At 46.4% G+C, this 23,049-nt stretch overlaps 1 protein-coding gene across 3 annotated transcripts in view; it reads left to right on the top strand.

The window, feature by feature from the left end:
* ACOXL (acyl-CoA oxidase-like) overlaps positions 1-23,049 on the top strand; it is a 332,871-nt gene that overhangs the window by 276,395 nt on the left and 33,427 nt on the right. For all 3 annotated transcript variants that reach the window (XM_010829556.1, XM_010829558.1, XM_010829557.1), the window contains exon 17: positions 2,932-3,002. In XM_010829556.1, the coding sequence (XP_010827858.1) occupies positions 2,932-3,002 (71 nt within the window). The remainder of the gene's footprint in view (positions 1-2,931; positions 3,003-23,049) is intronic.

Below are 23,049 nucleotides of genomic sequence, written 5' to 3'. Positions count from 1 at the left end.
TCTTTTTTTTTTTAACTTCACTTGGGTCATTTTTTTCTATGCAGCCCCCTCGCCTCACTCCCCAACCTCAAAGCTAACAACCTCACAGCTAACAGGTATGTTATCTAAAAATCTACTGTTCTCCCTGTGTCTGCAGGCTGATCTTTTTGTCACACAAGGTGGAAAGGCTGAACCAAAGAGGGCTTGACTTACTCAGATGGGTGGAAACCTCTGTGGCCCCCACTGAAATGAACAGATGGGGACACTTAGGAGCAGTTACAACAATGGATGTGAACTCGGGAAGAAAGCTGCCTCCAGAGTCTCTGAAGAGAGAGACCCAGAGTGACCCTGAGCACACGCTGGCTGGGCTACATCTTTCCTCCTCCTGAGGCAGGCGGCTCCTTGAATCAGCCGTGAAGGAGAAGAAAGTAGATAGCACAGCTGCTTTCTTTGTGAGGGTTTGGGTTTTCCTGCCTGTTTAAATGTGGAGGCAGGTGGAGGAGACGGGAGTGAAGCCCCGTGTGTCTGTCGCTGTGCGATGCCGTGATGATGACTTGGGCCCAGACCCGCCCTCCCTCCCCCCTACTCTGTCAGCGGTCTCTGGCCCTCTTTCCTCTTTCAAGTCGGCCTCGGTAGAAACCGGAATGGAGGAGGCTGGCAAGAATCCCGCATTGGGCACAAGAGCACGTGTTACCCTGACTCGCTCTAAGGCGAGGGAACGACTGAGGACTCGGTGAACCCTGCTTCTGTTGACCTGCCGTTGTCAGGATGGGCTCTTGTTGTTTGTATCGAAGGTGTGAGGGGTGATCGATTCATGAAACGGAGCCGGCCAGTTAAGGAGAAGCTCCCCTCCTACTCCCCTCCCTGGGGAGCCCTGTGTCCCCACAAATGCACTTCCGCCCAGCTCCAAAAACTGGGCTGTGACTTGAGGCCTGTCGGGCAGGATGGGCAAAGAATGAAGTTTGGGCTAAAACCCAAGCTGGGACTTCCCTGGTGGCACAGTGGGTAACAGTCTGCCTGCCGATGCAGGGGACAGTTTTGATCCCTGTCCAGGAGGATTCCACATGCCAGGGGCAATTAAGGCTGTTTGTCACGACTACTGAAGCGCCCGTGCCCTAGAGCCCCTGCCCTGCAACAGGAGAAGCCACCACAGCAAGAAGGCCACACACCACAACCAGAGAAGCCCGTTGCACAATCCGCACACATTTTACTCAGATGAGAGCAGAACTTTAGACTTGGGAGAAGTAGTCAGCATGGGATACAACCAACCACAGTTACGACTGCAGAGGAGCATAGTCATAGAGGAAAACTCTCTAGTGAATTGTATTTTATAGGTAACATTGAAAACGATAATAAAAAATTCCCAGACCATGCTTGCTTTCTTGATGACAATTCATTTTTGCTGATATAATGCTTTTTAAAATATCTGCATGTTTAAACATGACATCTAGACCTGGAGGTCAGAACAGTGGAATCAGACCGTCCCTCCGTCTTGAGGCTTGGTATGTTTCTACCAGTTTTTGTGGGCTCTGCGGAGGATGGGCTAGACCCGAGGGATGGTGAGTGGTTTGGAGCAGTTGGATGGGAAGGGTGAGCTATGCTGCTCTCAAAGGCAGGAGGTGAGACTGCCCAGCAGATGACAGTGAAGAGTGATGACAGGTAGAGTGAACATAGCTTTGAGTCTGGAAAGAAGTCTACCTGGGTTCACTCGGTTAAAGTTTTAATGCTTGTCAAAAGAGATGGATTTAAGTAATCTGAGGGTGGCAGGGAATCATGGGAGCACTTTCAAGAGTGAACCAACACAGTCAAAGCATTGGAGGCAGTTGTGGTTTTGTGCTTATTTAGACTGAAATAGAAAAGGGTGCTCACATGAGTGGCCGTGAGTGAGATCGAGGCCACCAGCATGGAGAAGGGGAATGTCGTTTGTGTAAATCATCTTGGTTAACATTCCTAGAGTGTTCGTGGCCAGCTAAGATGGATTGTGAATATTGTTTTGCAAATATTCTTGGTTTCTCTCCACCATCTTGTTGGAGAAAGATGGTTGGGGAGACTCAACCTGAAATATTTGGGAGAGTTAGTGGGGTTTGCTTGAGTCAACACTGGGGTCCCATCATTCATACCAAGAGAAGACTTGGTGGGGATTGTGCAGGGATCACAATGGAAACTTGAGATAGAAAACGTAGCACTGCCAGATTTACAGAGGCAGGTGGAGTCCTCTAGGTGGTGGTCACAGGGAATGGACATGCAGTGTGGTCACTGGGGGCAGGATGGGCTGTATGACCCTCCCGGTGGCTTGGTTTTTACTATTTATTATTGGGGATTCCCTGGTGGCTCGGGCGGTAAAGAATCTGCCTGCAGTGCAGGAGACGCAGGTTCAGTCTCTGGGTTGGGCAGATTCCCTGGAGAAGGGAATGGCAACCCACTCCTGTATTCTTGCCTGGAGAATCCCATGGACAGAGGAGCCTGGCGGGCTAGTCCATGGGATCACAAAAAGTGAGATACAGCTGAGCAACTAACACACACACACACACCCTGTGCTATACGGTAGGCCCTTATTAGCCATCTATTTTACGTATAGTAGTGTGGATGTGAGTCCCAGCTTCCCAGCGTATCCCCCTGCCCCTGCTCCCCCCTGATAACCATAAGCTTCCTACATCTGTGACTCTATTTCTGTTTTGTAAATAAGCTCATTGGTACCATTTCAGGATGGAGCTTTGCTGGTGGTCACGGCCCCGGGCTCTCATGTGATAATCCCAGCTCACAAGGGTGACGTGGTTGTGCCAGCCTTGCCCTCCACCTCCCCAGGGCGGGCTCTGTTCCCCTCGAAGGTATCACCAAGGAAAGACGGTGGCATGTCACCTCTGTGGGTTAACACCACGATGTCCTTCTCTGTACAGAGAGGCTCAGGGCCCACAGGGAGGCCACTCACTCTTTCTTTTTCTTCCTTTCCAGTTACTTTAGAGCAGTTTTGCCTGGCTGTAAGGAACTGTCCTGACCAAGAGGACCAGGATTTGTTAAAGCAGGTATGTTCCTGAAAGGAAGCCCTGATGCCTGAGAGCCTCCCAGCACTTTTATTGCCCTAAGGAGAGATTCACTCTTACAGGCAGGAGTAAATTTATCATCTCTGAATTCTGCGCTCCTCGGGGATACACTTGTCATCAGCGGGTAGGAGGATTGCTGGTTAATGAGCACGGCCGCTGTCCTCAGAGAGCAGCAAAGTGACGGCAAAGTGGGTGTCAGCCACGAGCGGGGATCTATGCAATTCTCCAGAGGGCTCAGGGGGTTCTACTTAAGCTTATCTGACAGAGCCTTGATTCTCTGAGCAGATTTATGAGGCTTGGCCAAATTCCATGACTCTCACCGTACTTTTTAATTAAGACAAAGGATTCCATGCATCCCGAGTCTGCCACATCCTCGCTTTCGTCACTGGGGAGCGCTTCACAAATGAGACTGTTCATATGAACGACAGGAAGGGGCATCTGATGTCATCGCTTCCTCCCCCTTGAGTGGGAGACAGACTCTTTTTTTCTCGGTGCCCATCCCTTTGTTTCCTTCCGAATGGACAAAGGAGAACAGGTGTGGTCTATCTACATTTTGGTTGTACATGTGGGTTGAGCCAAACGTGTGAGAGAGCCTGACCAACACCCTGCCTGCATTTAATTAAAACTTGGGCATTGAAGGCAGAAAGCAGTAGCCACCAGCAGATGACTAAGGAACATACATTCTTTTCCACCCATGGCTAAGGCTGTTCTCTCCTGGAGACTCCTTGGGCTGACCAGGAGGCATCTGCATTTCCGTGATGTCACTGCAGTTCTGTGTCGTCAGGAAGCCACGTGTGCCAGGGATTGCATTTCTTTACCTAAATACCATGCCAGGTGTTCTCTGACTCTAGAAATGGGTGGAAAATAGAGGGCATCACTAAAAGGGATTTTCAACTCATTTGCCTAAGATGTGATATTTTCAGTCTGTCTTTTTTTTTTTTTTTTAAGCTTTCAGTAATGTTGATTTTATAAACAGAAGTTCTAATACCAGACTTTGGGCTTGCCCAGGAGAACTGACCCACCAGAGTCCTGGTTCTAATATGCTGACTTTGAATGGCATCCACGGAGGCACAGGAGCTTTGCTTGGCATTTTGAGGTTGTCCACTCCAAGTTCTTGGTTCTCCCCACCGAGGCCCATTCCCGCAGGATCACCTTCCTGCCAGGTACAGGCAGTATTGCTGTGAACATAGAGTAGCTCTTGGGTCCCAGATACTCACCTCTTTTTTTTGAATTTAAATGTTTTTAATTTTATTTTATTAATGGAGTATAATTGCTGTACAATGTTGTGTTAGTTTCTGCTGTGCAACAAAGTGAATCAGCTTTACATGTGCATACATCCCCTTCCTCTTTGGCCTTCCTGCCACCCCACCCTTGAGGTCGTCACGGAGCGCCGGGCTGAGCTCCCTGTGTTACACGTGGGCTCCCACCGGCTCCCTGTCTCACACGTGGTGGGGTATATATGTCAGCTCTACCTTCTCAGTCTGCCCCAGTCTCCCCTCCCCGCCCGTGTCCGCATGCCCACTCTCTGCACCCACACCTCTCTCCCTGCCCTGAAAATGAGTTCACCTGCACCCTTTTCTAGATTCCATGCTGTGAGTGCTATGCTCAGTCCCTTCCATTGTGTCCAGCTCTTTGTGACCCTGTGGATTGTAGCCCACCAGTCTCCTCTGTCAGTGGGATTCCCCAGGCAAGAATACTGGAGTGGGTTGCCACACCCTCCTCCAAGGGATCTCCTTAACCCAGCGATCAAACCTGTCTCCTCTGTCTCTGTACACGTCTGTACAAAGGACCCCGTTTTGTTCCTTTGTATCCTGTGTACATTCTGCTGTGTGTATGTGCCGCAGCTTCTTCACCCACCCATCTGCTGATGGACCTGTAGGTGCTCCCAGTCCTTCCAGGCGGCCGGGCTGTGGCAGTTTTAGTTCTTTCCTCTTGTTTGGTCCCGCATTTTTCTCCCACCATCTCCTCCGTCCTGTTTCTGTCTTATTCTCCTCCTCATGTCCATCTTGCCCTGTGTTCCCCTCTCCATACCTCTGTGGGCTGAACCTACTGTGGGCCGCTTGGTCCTGCTGCTGAGCCCTGCATGGAGGTGACCTGGGCATCTCAGAGGCAGCATGGGACGGAGAGGTCAGAGCATGGAGCCCGGTGCCAGGAGACCAGACCAGGCTTGCGTCTCGCTGTCCCCAAGGCCTCCATGACTGGGATGCTGTGGCCACTGTCTTCACATCCATAGGGAGAATATAGAGAGAGATGCCACTCAAAGCCTCTTCCTTCTCTCAGTTTTTCTTTAAAGACTTATTTTTTCATCTGGACCATTGTTTAAGTCTTTATTGAATTTCTTACAATATTGCTTCTGTTTTACAGTTTTGGTTTTTTGACCACAAGGCATGTAGGATCTTAGTTCCTTGATCAGGGATTGAACCTGCCACCCTGTTTTGGAAAGTGAAGTCTTAACCACTGGACTGCCAGGAAAGTCCCTTCCTTTTACTTTCTCACCCGCCCCCTACTGCCATGCACACACTGCCCCAGGCTGTCTCCTTGGGAACATTTGGCTAGAAACTGACAATTGCATACTCTGTAATGACCTATATAGGAAAAGAATCTAAAATAGGGTGAGCCTGGAAAATCCCATGGACAGAGGAGCCTGGTGGGCTGCAGTCCATGGGGTCGCTAAGAGTCCGACACGACTGAGCGACTTCACTTTCACTTTTCACTTTCATGCACTGGAGAAGGAAATGGCAACCCACTCCAGTGTTCTTGCCTGGAGAATCCCAGGGACGGGGGAGCCTGGTGGGCTGCTGTCTCTGGGGTCGCACAGAGTCGGACACGACTGAAGCGACTTAGCCGCAGCAGCATGTGCGTATGTATCAAAATCACTGATTCATTTTGCTGTACACCTGAAACTAACACAACATTATAATTCAACTATACTCCAATAAAAATTAATTTAAAAAAAACTAGCAGTTGGGAGTGGAAGAGGGTTCAGATAGCCCAAGGTGTCCTGGAATAGTCTCCAGTGACATTGACTATTTCATGTCTTTCCCGTTGGTCTCTGCAGACTCTGTGGCTGTTGCGACCGAGGATGACGTCTGTGGCTGTTTTCTCAATATCTGTAGTTATTTGAACCAGCATCATCAAAGAAATTTCACTGAACAAAAACGAGTGCTCAGTTCATATATACTGAAACTGTTTTATGATTTTTTTTCCAGGAGATTGAGGTTTTTTAATGTCACATCTCAGAGAGCATCATGTGGGCGTGACAGTGGTGTGCAGGATTTTTGTAGATGGCTCTGTGGGAGAACACGCTCAGGGTGACAGTAAATCGTTCTGACTGCAACCAGCCTGCGGTCCAGTTTATGTTTACTTGGGCGAGCTGTTCACTTCCTGTATTCTCTGCAACCAGCTTAAATATTTAACTCTACCTCATTGAGTGAAAGTTGTTTCAGGCAAAAAAATGCAGATGGAGACTGACTCTGAGGTTTTTTAAAAGTTGTATTTTGCATGCATACTGTGACATCCTTACACCATTCTGGATACTTGGAGACTTGTGTGTGTGTGCTCAGTCGCTTCAGTCATGTCTGACTCTTTGTGACCCCATGGACTGTAGCCTAACTGGCTCCTCTGTCCATGGGATGAATACTGGATCAATAGACATGAATACTGGAGTTGGTTGCCATTTCCTACTCCAGGGGATCTTCCCGACCCATCCAGGGATTAAATTCACATCTCTTGCATCTCCTACATTGGCAGGCTGATTCTTTACCACTGCGCCACCTGGGAAGCCCCCACTTGAGACCTAAGGGTAGATATTTCACCATCTGTGAGAGTGCTCTAGAAACAGACTGCAGGGAAGGTGCAAAAGATGAACACATAGCAGTTAAGCCCATGTCCAACACCCCTGGGAAAACAGAACCGGAGAGGGAGGCTTTGGAGATGGCAGAAACCAGAGCCCTCGTGTGACAACCAAGAAGAGCAGGACAGGGAGAAGCCGTGGTCCTCCGCTAGTTGCTGGGCAGTAGCTTTGGGGCCACAAAGCCAGTGCTTTGGACCCTCAGTCTGAGCTTCTTCCTGGGACCTCTGCCCAGATGGGCAGATTCACAGAAAACCTGCCACCTTGGCCACAGCAGAGCCACACAGGAGGTAAGACTAATGACGCTGAGGGTGCCGTGCTGTGGCTGCTGCATGGGATCCGTCTCTCAGCTTGGTGTCAGTCACACCCCGTTTTCTGAGAATACTGTGAGGCAGGAAGAAGCTGGCTCCTCCATGACTCAGTTTCCCCAGCTGTGTGAATGCTCAGTTGTGTCTGACTCTTTGAGACCCCATGGACTGTAGCCCATCAGGCTCCTCTGTCCAGGGGATTTCCCAGGCAAGAATACTGAACTGGGCTGCCATTTCCTCCTCCAGATGCCAAGTAGAGGTCAAGGCTATTGATGACTTAGGTTTTTCCCACCACTGTGGCCCTATTAAGGGGCTGGGGAAGAGATGCCAAGGGTAGGACAGCTGTCATTAGGGTTTGCCTCGCGGGCAGATTTCACTACGATTTGATCCACAGAAAAGATTTAGATTCCATAAATGACTTACGACCCCATTCACTTTCAGTCCCTGTATTGACCTGTTTCTTCACTCTTTCTTTTTCCTTGTTTTCATCTTGGCCTCACTGGAGCTCCATTGTGGCATGCTGGCTTCTCTTGTGGAGCTTAGTTGCCCCTGGCGTGTGGGATCTTAGTTCCCCAACCAGGGATTGAACCCATGTCATCTGAGCATTAGAGGCTCAGAGACAGCCACCAGACCACCAGGGAGGTCCCTCTTCTTTCATTCCTAGTTCTCCTTGCTGTCACAGCCCTGGAGAGCTCATCTGTACCTCACCTCTGCCCCACTCCCCACTCCCCTGCGGCTCCAGATTGCTCGTGAGCCACAGCCCCATGCCTGAGCTCACGCAGCAGCTGGACCCTGCTCCTGTCTCTGGTCTCTGTCCTGCCTCCTCAGCCTCAGGCCGTGGACCATTCACAGCTCTGTCCGGAGGTTGCCAAGCCAGAGCCGGTGCATCTGTTCCCTTGGCAGCATCTTTCAGAGTTAACCCTTTCCACTGTCTCAGAACAGAGCAGCTGGGCCTGGTCCATTGAGGGCAAGTCTGGTCTCCACTCTACCAGGCTCCAGCGTGTGACCTTGGCAGGTCATTTTGACCTCTTTCAGTCCAGTGTCCTCTTCTGATAAAAGATATTGAATGAGATTATTTCAAAGACCCATCCGGCAACCACATTCCGAAAATCTGTGCCTGGACATTGTCGACAAGCTTGCAATTCTAAACATGCTTGAGGATGAATGGCGCTGGCCCTCAGCTGTTGTCTCCCTGCTTCAGGGTCAGCCAAATGAGCCTCGTGTCCCTCTCTGGATCAGTTTCTGGCCCTAACTCCCTCTATCCTTTGAAACAGGGAGATCACAGAACTTGCCATTTAAACCTGGACTCCTTCTGAGAGTGAAAGGGGGCACTGGTAAAAATTAAGCTTGGATGACTGAACATAAACCCTGACTGTCCCAGGTGAATCCAGGCATCTGATGAGCCTGTTTTTGAATCAGGTCCACCATCCCTTTCTCATCAAATGGCTCTAGGTTGCCTATCAGAATTTGCTCTCAGTGTTTGATCCAGCTGGTCCCTATCACCCCCCCTACCTCCAGGATGGTCCCGTCTTAAAAACTGGGGGGACTTCCCTAGTGGTCCACTGGCTACGACTCCATGCTCCCAGTGGAGTGGAACTGGGTTTGATCCCTGGTCGGGGAACTAGATCCCACGTGCTACAGCTAAAAGATCCTGCATGCTGCAGTTAAGACCCAGCACAGCCAAAATAAAGATTTTTTTTTAATTGCTTCCTCTTTTCAATGATGGAAACTGGCCATAAGACAGGCTCCTTGGTACCAGTCTGTGTTCGGACCATCATTTTCTAAATCAAATATAAATTATCACAATGCCTGATTCCCTGGGGACTTACTTCCACACCTGGCAGCAGCTGTTTCCAGGTTGGGTGTGAGACAGCAGCCCAGCAAGGACCCTCACTGGGACACAAACATCACAAGACTGTCACCCGCGGGGTCTCCCTGTCTCCCTTTGGAAAAGCAAGTAGGATGTTCTGGGGAAAGTAGCCCTTCCTGATCTGTGCTGCTCCCCCCGGGCCAGGGCACAAGAGCTAGCTGAAGGAGCTTCTACTTGACCTGCTGTAACCGGAGGGTTGTCTCAGAGCCAGACCTCCCCACTCCAGGGATGCTGAGTGAGTGCCTAGAGTAGTCCCCACACTGCAGCCCCAGCGCAGTCCTGCCTCAGCCACTCTGCCTCTGGGCTCTGGCTGGAGGCACGGTATAAAGTTCAGAACCGGCTTTTTGGTCTCATACCACGTGTGCGTGCGCGCTAAGTCGCTTTGGTCGTGTCCGACTCTTCGTGACCCCGTGGACCCTAGCCTGCCAGGTTCTTCAGTCCATGGGATTCTCCAGGCAAGAATACTAGAGTGGGTTGCTGTGTCCTCCTCCAGGGGATCTTCCAGAACCAGGAATTGAACCCTCATCTCTTATGTCTCCTGCATTGGCAGGCAGGTTCTTTACCACTAGCACCACTTGGGAAGCCCCTTCATACCCCATAGACCATAGAAAATGGTAACAAGAGCCAAGCTGCCTGCTCAGGAGTAAATAGAGCCATCTTGACTCTGCTCTGCAAACCGCAGACCTCTGGTGGGGCTGTCACACCAGCAGTGATGCTCTGGCCAGCCTCCATTTGATTGGCAGATGGACAGCCCATCTGTGGCAAGGTGATACCTAGACCTAAGGACACAAGCAGAGCAGTTTGAGCATCTGCTGTCTGCCCGACTGGCACGTGCAGGAGCCCATCAGAGTGGAGGGCACATTTTTGGGGTGCTGAGGCCCAGGCCAAGAAAACCCACAGAGCTGATTCCCAGGGAAGGCTCCACTGACCAGAGGCATGTGACCTTCCTGAGCATTTTCATCAGCTCCCAAGTATTCACGCTGCCCCCAAAGGCATAGGCAATCCCAGACAGACATGGAGGGAAGAAGGCCAAGCCCTCCTCCCCCACCTCCCCTCACCACTGTGGTCTGGCCCAATGGGGCTGTTTCTCTGTCTCATGATGTTCTAGGAACTCAGACACACAAGTCTTTCTTGAAATTTGAAGTCCCCTAGCGAGTGACATGGCCTGACCCTTCCGTTTCCCAAGTTTACAAAATATCAAGTTTACAAAATACAACTTCTTCCTGGAAATGGGCTTTTTCTTCTCACGTGGTGGAATGCTAACAAGCCAGGATTGTTGAAACTGTTGAGAGTTTTCAACAGAAAAACGATGACTTTGCCTTAGCATGGGACTGGTAGAGCCTTGAGGAGAAAGGGCATTTTCCACATGACTGCTCCACTGATTCACCTCCCCTCAAAGGCTTAGAAACACTCCAGCAAGTTGGCTATCTCGTGTTCCTCCAATTGTCATTGTCACAGTGACTCTTTCCACTTGGCTTCTCCCACAGCTCGCCTCAGCCGGCCTGTTCCCTCCATGTGGCTTGGCTGAGGGAGCAGCGTCCTGGTTGGGGAATGGCTCACTGCTCTTCGAGGGGCCTTTTGTCTGTCTCTGTGCTGTGGAGGAGGCCTCTACTCCTGCAGCGCTCACCGCGGCAGCCCCAGCGTCAGGCAGGGGGTTTGCAGGGGACCGTCCCCGGCTCACAGGCGGCTGGCAGCAGCAGTTGGAGCCTGTCAAGTGGGCGAGGTGGGGTTTTTCCCTTTTTCCTTCATTCTAACTGCTCTTTCTTCCTTTTCTCAACATGTGTAGGTGGCAGCTGGTCTAAGCACCAAACCCAGCAGCCAAAGGTAATGGCCAGCGCCTCCCGCTGAGTGCACGGGAAAAGTGGGACATCCTCCATCCTGTCAGTGGCCCTTTTCCTCCCCGAGGACCCCAGCGTGGCCCCTTGCCTTTGAAAGTGTCCTGGGCCCCGGGGCAGGAAACAAGAGCAAACATCCTGTGTGCGCACCACGCATGCCCGCAGCCCCCGCTTAGGCATCTGGGGCCAGTCAAGGGCTCAGGCCTCCCACACAGAAAGGAGAGTTCCTATCTGGGGCTTGACTCCATTTCCCAGGCCCAGTCCATCATGAAGAGGATCAGTCCCTGCTGCAAATCCCGTGAGCCGAGATCATTAAGGGTGGTGGGGTCTGCAGTGGTGAAACCCCATCCTTTTCTCTAATGTTTTCCTGCTACCCTCTCTGCTCCTTTCAAGTCAGAGCCACACAGAAAGAAGCAGGCATGTGGCTGACAGTGTTCTAAGGCAGCTGTTCTGCCGTGTTCTGCCATGTTCATTGAGGACCCATCGTGGGCCAAGTGTGGGCCAAGTGATGGTTTCTAGTACCCTGCTTGTTTGAAGAATGTATTTCAGGCTTCTAAATATATATTTAATCAGGGAAAAGAGCTACAAGTGACATAGAAATCAACTTTCAGATGTAGTGTTCCAGCCGTAAATGATTTTCCTTCATTCCTGTACCTTGATGCCATGAAGGCCCTAGAATGCCTCCTTCCCTTCATTCCTGGTTCTCTCCCCACAAGGTCAAGCTCGTGCCAAGGCTCTGCAGGGCTCATCTCAAACCAGTGCCCCCACATCTCTGGTGCAGTTCTCTCTCCTAGTGAAATTTGAATTTTGGAAATAAAGCTTCGGTGCCTAGGATTAACTTTTTAACTCAAGGAAATAAATGTCCAGTAGAATTGCAGGCTCCCTGATAGGTCAACAGAAGGGTTATTTTGTTGACTGTCTGCACATACCTGCCACAACCCCTCTTCAAAAACATCTATGAGTGGCTATTACGTGCTAGGCCCTGGGGGTGCTATAATCAGTAAGACCTGGGCCTCACCCTCAGCTCCCTGACTATTAGATGAGACTCCCCAGTAAGCAAGCACATTGTAGTGGGCTACGTGGTACAAGGGAGGAAATTGGGGGTGTTAACAAAGCCTTCAGCTGGGGTGCCCAACACAGCATAGGTTAGAGAAGACTTGCCAGAGGAGGTGGCATTTGTGTTAAGTTTCTGCAGGAAATTAAATTTAACCAACTGTGTGGGTTCCACTGTGCTTTCTGGCGGGGTCAGTGTGAGAAGCTGTGTTCTGTATTTTCCATTTATAGAGTGTTTCAGGTGCGCCGATGCGTGTCTTGAGAGCTGGCTGCTGCAGCAGGGGACCCAGCCAGCTGCCACTTCAGGGGAGAGGTCTCCAGAAGCTTCTGTTCTCGTTGGGCATGCACCTTTCCCCCACGTGCTCTTTGTGCCTGCTCAGTCGTGTCCGACTCTTGCGACCCCATGGACTATAGCCCGCCAGGCTCCTCTGTCCATAGGGTTTCCCAGGCAAGAACACTGCAGTGGGTTGTCGTTTCTTCCTCCAGGGGATCCTCCTGACCCAGGGATCAAACCTGCATCTCCTGCATAGTCAGGCAGATTCTTTGCCACTGAGCCACCTGGTGTGCTCTAGCAATCCTGAAATTCCAGCATTCAGCATTCCTTCCTTTGGTTCGGAAGTTAATGTCAGAGTCAGGTGTCTCTGAGAGGGAATGTAGCAGAAGCCATCATCTACCTCCCCCACAAAGCTCCCCTGTCAGGGGAAATGGACTGACGGCTTTCTGGGTTCAAACGCTGTCATGTGAAAACTGTACCCGTGCCTGATTACCTAAGGGGAGCATGTGACTGCATAGACGGATGCAGCGATAGGTGAAACATTACACCTGCTCTGCCCTTGACACTCTTTTGTCAAGCATCTAAATCAATATCTAAGTGGAAAGCCAGCTGGAGAGCAGGAAAGCCATGTTCAGAGCAGCAGTGCACTTCCCCAAGCAGCAGAGAGCATCATTGTTGGGGCATTCCTGGTTCTGCCAGTCCGGCCTGAGTCATGCAAAGGGAACTCCTGCCCAAACACTCTCCCTTCCACATCCTCTGTGCACGGCCCTCGGGGACAGCTTTCATTTCAGACTTTTCTAGAAGACAGGGGAAAGAGGGAGAGGAAATCACTGGAGACAAACAAGAAAACTAGACCAATCTGCTGAAAGCCATCTGTAGGAAAATGAAAGCAAAGTTTGGCCCTAGGGAACTAAAATTAGTGGGAGGAGAAAGCAGGGCCTGGCCCCAGAGTCGTCATTTTGCCATTTAAATAAAGAGATCAAGACGCTGAAGTGCTCAGGAGAAATCTCCTGAGTGACTTGCCCAGAATATGGAGAAATTTCATCCGGGAATTTCAGGGCTGTGAGTCCAGGCTTGTTGTTGTTTAGTAACTAGGTCGAGTCTGACTCTTTTGAGATCCCATGGACTATAGCCTGCCAGGCTCCTCTGTCCATGGGATTTTCCAGGCAAGAATACTGGAGTGGGTTGCCATTTCCTTCTCCAGGGGATCTTCCCAACCCAGGGACCACACCCACGTCTCCCGCATTGACAGGTGGATTCTTTACCGCTGAGCCACCTGGGAAGCAAAGAATCGGACATGACTGAGCATGCACACACGAAGGTTTGCCGCTGAAGGCTACCCTCCAGGATGGAGGGCTGTAGGGTATGATTCTGAGTCAGTCTGTATGAAGGTGTGTAAGGGGCCCCAGAGGGAATAGCTTCATCTCTACCTGCAAAGCTGTGGTTTCTGAATTTTCCCACTTCCCCTGGACATGTTACGGACAGTGCACTTCAATGCTACAAAGTAGTAGAGAATGGGTTTGCCAGAGTTTGGCAATCACAGAAGAGCTTGGATTCTGCAGCCAGATGGAAGACTCCCCAGGTACCAGTCTTCCCTTAGGGTTGCGAGGCAGCAGAACTCCAGTCTCTCCTTCGTCCATGCACATGCAGCATGCTGGAAAAAAAAAAAAGATATCTCAAGGTTACCTTCTCTAGAGCTTTCCATTCTGTCTCCTTTTTTGGCTTGCTGAGTTTCTGTTTCCTGTGGATGAATTTTCTGCACTTTTCACTTCCCAGCATCTGCAAAGAGGCTTCTCCATGCACGTATGCTCAGTCGTGTCTGACTCTTTGTGACCCCACGGACTGTAGCCTGCTAGGCTCCTCTGTCCATGAAATTTTCCAAACAGGAGTACTGGAGTGGGTTGCCATTTCCTCCTCCAGGGTTGCCCACCCAGGGTTCAAACCCAAGTCTCTTGTGCCTCCTAATGAGGCAGAAAACAGAACATGCTTTGAGTCTGGCTGGCTGGCCATCCCAACTCCTCCTTCTCCCCCTGCCTTTGATCCGCCATGACACCATCACTTTTCTAAACTAGGCCCTCTGCCCAAAGTGCTGGTGGACAGAGAGCCATCTCGGCTCTTCAGTGTGCAAAGACTCGGAAAGAAAAGATCGCCTTCATCCTTACCTCTTCCCTCCTAGAGCACCAGCTCTACCAGAATGATCCAGCTGCCACTGTCTGTCACCTTTTTCAAGAAGAGAGGCTTTTAAGACACAAGAAACATCTGGCAGATTGGATCTTCTTTAAAAAAAAAAAATTAACATCTTCAGGCAGCTTAGAAGGAAAAGAGACATTGATCTGAAGAAATTCCTTGGGTGCTCAAGAAAAAGACATTAATGTTGATTACCCCCTCTCCAGCCTTTTTCCAGTGTAATATAAATAAGACTCCCTCACCTGTGGAAGCTGATGAGCTCACACCTGGAGCAGATGGCATGGAGGAGATAGGGCAGGTGAACTATATGAATTTGAGCTGGGCATTGTTGCAGTCTGGTCCAATTTTTAATCACTTTTCTATGGCAAAAGAATGCCCTTAGAAATTGCAATGCTAAAATTTTTTGCTAAGGCTGGCAGAAATTCCTTAAACTAAGAGACGGTGCCACTGCCCATCAATTTTCCAAGGCAGTAATGCAGATCCCAAGTGGCTAAAGTCTGAGGCAGAAGGCAGAGCACTACATCACATTGAAATAACTAGGTTGTTGCTGAGGGAAAGTGTTCTGAAATCATGCTGGTATTACCGTGAATTAATAAGCTTTGTTCATCTTCTCTGACACTGGAAGTTCAACTTAGTCCTTTTGCTTCATCTCTTTGCTTATTATGCATCTCAGGCCATGGATACAGGCTGCCTACTTGGCATAAATTGCAGGCAGTCTCCCTTCTTTCTGTCGTTGGCCCAGTAGGTGTATGCTCTTGGGAACCAAGGGCCTCAGTTCTACAAATGCACACACTAAAGCCTGATACTGGGCTAGGGTGCAGACATTCCAAGATGCATAAGCCACAATGCCTGCCTTCCTCATCACACTGTGATCAGGGAGAAAGTCAAATGGGCAGATAATGACACCAACAGCAGAATATGTAATAAGGAAAAACACATGGCTGTGAGGACCCTGGAAGGGAAAGGGTAGCTTTCATTGGGAGGAAATCAGGGAAGGGTCCTTGGACAAAATTTCAATACAGGAAACGCGTACAGAATATAGCCTTTTCAGCTTGAAGTCTGCCATGACAAAGAGGAGGTGGTATATACATAAAAGATGATATATTTAAATTATTATACAGCAAAATGGTTCTATTTAGGTGTATGTAACTCTATGAATTTAAACTGTGGTCCTGGATAAGACTCTTGAGAGTCCCTTAGACTGCAAGAAGATCAAACCAGTCAATCCTAAATTAGGAAAACAACCCTGAGTGTTCATTGGAAGGATTGTTGCTGAAGCTCCAATACTTTGGCCACCTGATACAAAGAGCTGACTCAATGGCAAAGACCATGATGCTGGGAAAGATTAAAGGTAGAAGAAACAGGGGTGGCAGAGGATGAGATATGCAGATAGCATCAGTGGTTCAATGGACATGAATCTGAGCAAACTCCAGGAGGTAGTGGAAGACAGAGGAGCCTGGCAGGCTATGTGTCCACACGGTCACAAAGAGTAGGACATAACTTGGCAGCTAAACAATAACAACATAGAGTCGTATAAGCGCCGTCACAACCTGGATATAGAGCAATTTAACCATCCTAAAATAATCCTTCATGATACGGCCTTATAATCATTCTCTTCCTCTTCTGATAAACCCTGGCAACCAATAATCTGTTGTCCAGCACTATAGTTGTGTCATTGTGAGGATGTTATAGAAATGGAATCGTACGGTATGTAACCTTTGATATTGACTTCCTTCACTCTGTATTTGAGTTTCAGCTAAGTCAGTCCATGCATCTACAGCTATACCTTTTCATTGCTGAGTAGTTTTCCATTGTATGGATATACCACAGTGTGTTTAATCATTCACCCAGGGAATGATTGAATTGTTCTCAGTTTTTGATGATTATGAGTAGAGATGATATATATATGTATACACGTACATGTTATTATATTACATAAACAAGTATTACATAAATTATATTACATAAGCAAGTATTCTCTAGAGTCAATTTCTCAGTCTCAGCGATACTGACATTTTGGGTCAGTACTTCTTCGTTGCGGGTGCTGTCCTGTAATTTGTAGAGTGTTTAACAGTGTCCCTGGCATCTAGTTACTATTAATAGATTCCAGTCTTCAGTTATTGCCAAATGTCTCTTGGGGACAAAATTCATCCACAGTTGAGAACCACCACTCTACGGTAAATGCTTAGGAGTGGATTTACTGAGTCATACATAAGTATACATTTAATTTTGTAAGAAACATTACATTCCCAACGTAGCGAGATCCAACTGCTCAGTATCTTCACCAACACTTGTTATTGTCAGTACTTTTTTTGGCCATTCCAATAGGGATGTAGGAATATCTCATCTGGTTTTAATTTGCATTTCCTAATGATGTTGAAAATCTTTTAATGAGCCTTTTTGCCATCTGTGTGTCCTCTTTCATGAAGTCTGTTCAAATCTTTTGCCCATTTTATTTTATTGTTTTCTTTTGCCCATTTTAAAATCAGATAATTTTTCCTGCTGTTGAGTTTTGAGAGTTCTTTATCAGTTCTGGATACAAGTTCTTTCTTGGATGTGTGATTTGCAAATGTTTTTCCCAATTGGTGGCATGTCTTTTAATTCTCTTAAAGTGTTTTGCAATGTTTTTATTTTGACAAAGTTTATCAATTTTTCTATAGTTTGTGCTTTTTGTGTCTTATCTAAGAGTATTTGCTTAGGGCTTCCCTGGTGGCTGAATGGTGAGGAATCAGCCTGCCAATGCAGGAGACACGGATCTAATTCCTGTCCAGGAAGATCCCACGTGCCGTAGAGCAACTAAGCCCGTGCACCATAACTCCTGAGCCTGCACTCTAGAGCCCGGGAGCCGCAACTCCTGAGCCTGCACTCTAGAGCCCGGGAGCCGCAACTCCTGAGCCTGCACTCTAGAGCCCGGGAGCCACAACTCCTGAGCCGGCCTGCCACAAATACAGAAGCTCTAGAGCCCATGCTCCCGAATAAGAGAAGCCACTTCAGTGAGAAGCCCACGAGCCACAACTAGAGAAAGGCCAATGAAGACCCAACACAGCCAAAAATAAATAAATAAATAAACATTTTTTAAACTTGAAAATAAAAAAAAGTTTAAAAGAAGCTTCCTTTAAGGGAGGAGCTATTAAGGGTATATGTATACCTATGTCTGATTCATGTTGCGGTTTGACAGAAAACAACAAAATTCTGTAAACCAATTATCCTTCAATAAAAAAATTAATTAAAAAAAAGGACAGTTGCTTAGCCGCAGGTCTTGAAGGTTTTCTCCCCATATCTTTTTCTAGAAGTTTTAGGATTCTGTGTTTTACATTTAGATCTGTGATTCTCTTTGAACCAATTTGTGTATAAGGTGTGAGGTTTAGGTCAAGATTTATTTATCTCTTGACTATTGCTATCCAGTTGTTTTCACATCATTTGTTGAAAGGACTGTCTTTCCTGCATTGAATCCCTTTTGCATCTTTATCCAAATCACTCACACACATTTGCACAGATCTATTCTTGGCTCTCTCTGTTTCCCTTTTGTCCCGTTGGCCTATGTGTCTATCTCTGGACAAAGCCATGCTATCTTGAATATTGTAACTTTATAGTAAGTCTTAAAATCAAACAGAATAATTCCTTTAGCTTTATTCTTCTTTTGCAATTGTTTTAGTCATTCTAGTTTCTTTGCTTTTCCATATAAATTTTAGAATTTGCTTTATTCTATCAACAAAAAAAGTTTGCTATGATTTTTACTGGAATTATGTAGAATCTATGGATCACTTTGGGGAGAACTGGCCCATGTACTTTGTTGACATTGCCAATTTACTTTATTAGTTCTTCCTTGATTTCTTTCATCAGCATTTTTAGCATAAAGATAATATACACATTTTTGTAAATTTATACCTGAATATTTCATTCTGGGGGGAGTTACTATAAAAGGTTGGACCATAAAGAAGGCTGAGTGCCAAAGAAATGATACTTTCAAACTGTGGTGTGGAGAAGACTCTTGAGAGTTCCTTGGACAGCAAGGAGATCAAACCAGTTAGAACTAAAGGAAATCAACCCTGAATATTCATTGGAAGGACTGATGCTGAGGCTGAAGCTCCAATACTTTGGCCACCTGATGTGAAGAGCCAATTCACTGTAAAACAGTCTGATGCTGGGAAAGATTGAGGGCAAGAGGAGAAGAGGCTGGCAGAACATGAGATGGTTAAATAACATCACTGACTCAATGGACACGAGTTTGAGTAAACTCCAGGAGATAGTGAAGGACAGTGGAGCCTGGCGTGCTGCAGTCCACAAAGTCCCAAAGAATCGGGCACAACTTAGCAATTGAACAACGACTATAAAGGATATATTGTATTAAATGTTGGCTTCTAACTGTACATTGCTAGTATCTAGAAATACAATTGACATGTTGTATGTCAACCTTGAGTCTCATGACTTTGCTGAGCTCACTATTAATTCTAGAGATTTGGGGGTTTTGGGTAGAACTCTTGTGTTTTTGTATGTAAACAAATATGTTGTCTGTGAATACAGACAGTCTTATTTTTCACTTTCTCTTATATGTTAAATTAGTTTCCTAACTGCTGTGACAAATGACAATGAACTTGGTGGATTACAGCAGAAATTTATTCTCTTGTAGTTCTGGAGGCTGGGAGTTTGCAATCAGCATCCCTGGGCCAAATCAAGGTGTCGGCAGGATTGCACTGCCTTTCGAGGCTCCAGAGAATTCATTTCTTGCATCTTCCAGCTTCTGGTAGCTGCTGGCTGCTGGCATTTCTTGACCCGTGGCCACTTCACTCTGGTCTCTGGCTCTGTAGTCACATTGCTTCCTCCTATTTTGTTTATGGGGGCTCCCCAGGTGGCGCTAGTGGTGAAGACCTCACTTGCCAATGCAGGAGACAGAGAGAGACGCAGGTTCAATCCAATCGGGAAGATCCCCTAGAGGAGGGCATGGCAACCCACTCCAGTATTCTTGCCAGGAGAATTCCATGGACAGAGGAGCCTGGCGGCCTTCAGTCTACAGGGTGGCAAAGAGTGTGAAGGGACTTAGCATGCTCACATTCTGTCTTTGGACCCTCTTTTGTTTGTTTTTGTTTATATTTTCTTGGCTGTGCTACATGGCATGTGGGATGTTAGTTCTTCAACCAAAAATTGAACCTGTGCCCCCTGCATCACACACAGTCTTAACTACTGAACTGCCAGGGAAGTACCTCTGCCTCCGTTTTATAAAGATACATGTGAGTGTATTTAGGACCCACCAGTTAATACAGAATTATCTCTTCATTTTATGAATCTTGACTTGATCACACATACAAAGACTCTTTTTCCTTATAAAGTAATGTTTGCAGATTCTAGGAAATAGGACCTGGTATCCTTAAATGGCCATCACAGCCTACAATACACATCCTCTTTTGGGTTATTTGAGCATTCTTCAGGGTTTTGAGCTACCTATATTTCTATGTACAGTTGTTTTTTTTTCCTTTTCATGGATGCCTTAGGGATTATAAAATAGGTATCAAACTTTTTACAGTCTACTTAAACATTTGGCCTCTTCAGGTGGAATAAAGAAACCTTACCATCATAGAGTATCTTTTACTCTTTCCCTTCTGTGTATCATAAGCATCTTGTAAGTAATCTACGTACATAGGAAACCACATCAGACAATATTATAGGTTTTGCTTTCAGTCATTACACACACTTTAAAAGAATTCAAGAGAAAAATAGTCGGATATTTACCATTTCTATTGCTCTTCCTCCATTCCTGATATTGCAAGTTTCCTTTTACTCTAAGTTTTCTTCTGACTGAGAAACTCTGTTTTGTTTTGTCTTATTATTTTTTATTAGTTAATTTTTGTTGCATATAGTTGTTCTGACTGAGGAACTCTTAACAATTCTTTTGGAGCAGTCTGCTGATAACAAATGCTGCTGGTGCTTCTTCATTTGAAAATATCTTTATCTCATTTTCAGTCCTGAGGATATTTTTATTCACTCCTGGGATGTACCTGCTATTTTAAGTACTTAAAAAGAATGTTGCAACACTTCTTTCTAGCCTCCAAGGTTTCTGATAAGAAATCCAGTTATTGAAATTATTTTTCTCCTAGAGGTAATGTATCATTTTTTCTCCAGCTGCTTTCAAGATTTTTTTGGTTTTGTTTTCATTTCAAGATGTTTGATTTTGTTGTGGGCATGGATTTCTTGGTGTTTATTGTTTGGAGTTCACCAAACTTCTGAAACTTGCACATGTGTAGAGCTCCCCGCCCCCACAATGTGAAGACTTTTTCAGCCATTAAATCTTCAAGTATTTTTCCATTCCTGTATTCTTCCTTTTCTCCTTCTGGAATGGTATTAAGGATAGATCTTTTATTATAGTCCCACAGGTCCCTGAGACTCTGTTCTCTTTTTTTCAGTCTATTTTCTCTCTCTGTTGTTCAAGTAGAGCAATTTCCATTGCTCCATCATCCAGCTCACTAACTCTTACCTCTGTTTCCCCCATCCTAATGCTGTTGATTTTTCTTTTGATCATTGTAATTTTTAGTTCTAAAATTTCCATTCTCTTTAGTATCTTTTATTTCTGCATTAAAACCTATTACTTTACCTTTTGTTTCAAGATGGTTTATGATCACTTGTTAAAGAATTTTTTTTACATTTTTAAAAATAAATTTTATTGGAGTATAGTCATTTCACAATGTGTTCGTTTCTACTGTACAGTAAAGTGAATCAGCTATACATATACATACATCCCTCCTGCCCTCCTTTTTTATTTTGGATTTCCTACCCACGTAGGTCACCACAGAGCATTGAGTAGCATTCCCTGTGCTATACAGTAGGTTCTTATTAGTTATCTATTTTATACATAGTATCAATAGTATATATATATATATATATTTGTCAATCTCAATCTCAATATATAGTATATATATATATATGTCAATTGACATTTATATATGTCAATCTCAATAGTATATATACATGTCAATAGTACATATATATATGTCAATAGTATATATACCTGTCAATCTTAGTCCCTCCCAACCCCCTCCCCCCTTGGTGTCCGTGTGATTGTTCTCTATATCTGCTTTGCAGATAAGATCATCTCTACCATTTTTTCTGGGCTTCCCTGGTGACTCAGACGGTAAAAAATCTACCTGCAATGCAGGAGACATGGGTTTGATCCCTGGGTCAGGAAGATCCCCTGGAGAAGGGTATGGCTACCCACTCCAATATTCTTGCCTGGAGAATTCCATGGACAGAGGAGCCTGGTGGGTTACAGTCCATGGGGTTGCAAAGAGTTGGACGTGACTGAGCGACTAACACTTTTACTTACCATTTTTCTAGATTTCACGTATATTCATTAATATACGTTATTTGTTCTTCTCTTTCTGACTAACTTTACTCTGTGCTATCAAAGGTGTTTTAAAACTTCTGCCAAATAATTCCAACATCTGTGCCATTTTTCATTGGCATGTGTTAATTGTCTTTTTCTACACAGGTTATATTTCCCTTGCCCTTCATGTGCTGAACTTTAAAAAATTACTTTCTGGACATTTTTGTTTTTGTACCTCACAGCCTGTGGGATCTTAGTTCCCTAGCCCGGGATCAAACCCCAGGCCTGAGTGGTGAGAGTGCAGAGTCCTAAACACTGGACCACCAGGGGATTCCCCATTTCCTGGGCATTTTGAATATTATGTTATGAGATTCTGGGTCTTTTTAGAATCCCACTGAAGAATGTTAATATTTTCATTTCAGCAGTGAGTATATCTGGTTTTTGGGCTGCGTTGCAGCTCACCTTTCGTTCACTGCGGTTTCAGTGTCACTTTGGCCTCAAAGCCTGTGCAGCTCTGTTCTGCTCTGTCCCACATACACACCACACAGTGGCCAGTCTGACATCTGGAGCTCATTTACTTGCTAGTTCAGTTCTCAGAGTGTTTTGTGTGCTGATGAGCATTAGATCCGTGTATGCACACCTGGGGTTGAGCCCAGAAGTTCATAAACAAGTTTATGGGGTTCCCTCTCCATGACCTCCTTGGTACTCTGGTTCCTCAGGGCTCCGTTTTCCATCCTTGGTCTGCTGCATATGACTCCAAGGACAAGCAGTTTGAGGACTAGGAAAAAAAATTAGACTCACCAGCTGTTTGGTGGTACTCTAAATTCTGGTCTTCTTCCCTAGTCTCTCTACTATGATTTTTCAGTTCCTCAAATTGCTTCTCCATTTGTTCTGCCTAGGAGTTGTGGCTACATTCAGGATTATTGTGAGGACTAAATGAGATGCATGGAAAATACCTCGTAGTGCCTGGCACATAGTACATGCTTAATAAATACTGGTTATTATGATTCTTTGGACAGAGATTTCCAAGGGGCACATGTACTTAAGAGTAAGAAGAACAGTAAAATATTATTCTGACAGTACAATAGACATAGGAGGGAAGGGGTAATTTGAGATACATGTAAAGAAACCGAGAGACGTGTAGGGAGGGCACCCTGATGACCATAAGTCTAAGGACACTATAAGAATGAGGAATGGGATGATGAAGGAATGCTTGTCCAGAGACAAATACAAAGGGTAGCATTTAATAAATGTCAGTATGCTCAAATCCCAGTATAACGTGAGGCTTGCAAATAATCTGATGAAGATGTGAACAGAGAAGGCAATGGCACTCCACT

Source organism: Bison bison, unplaced genomic scaffold (genome assembly GCF_000754665.1).
Source record: "Bison bison bison isolate TAMUID 2011002044 unplaced genomic scaffold, Bison_UMD1.0 scf7180017864508, whole genome shotgun sequence".
Classification (NCBI taxonomy): domain Eukaryota; kingdom Metazoa; phylum Chordata; class Mammalia; order Artiodactyla; family Bovidae; genus Bison; species Bison bison.
This window is presented reverse-complemented; position numbering and strand designations above follow the sequence as displayed.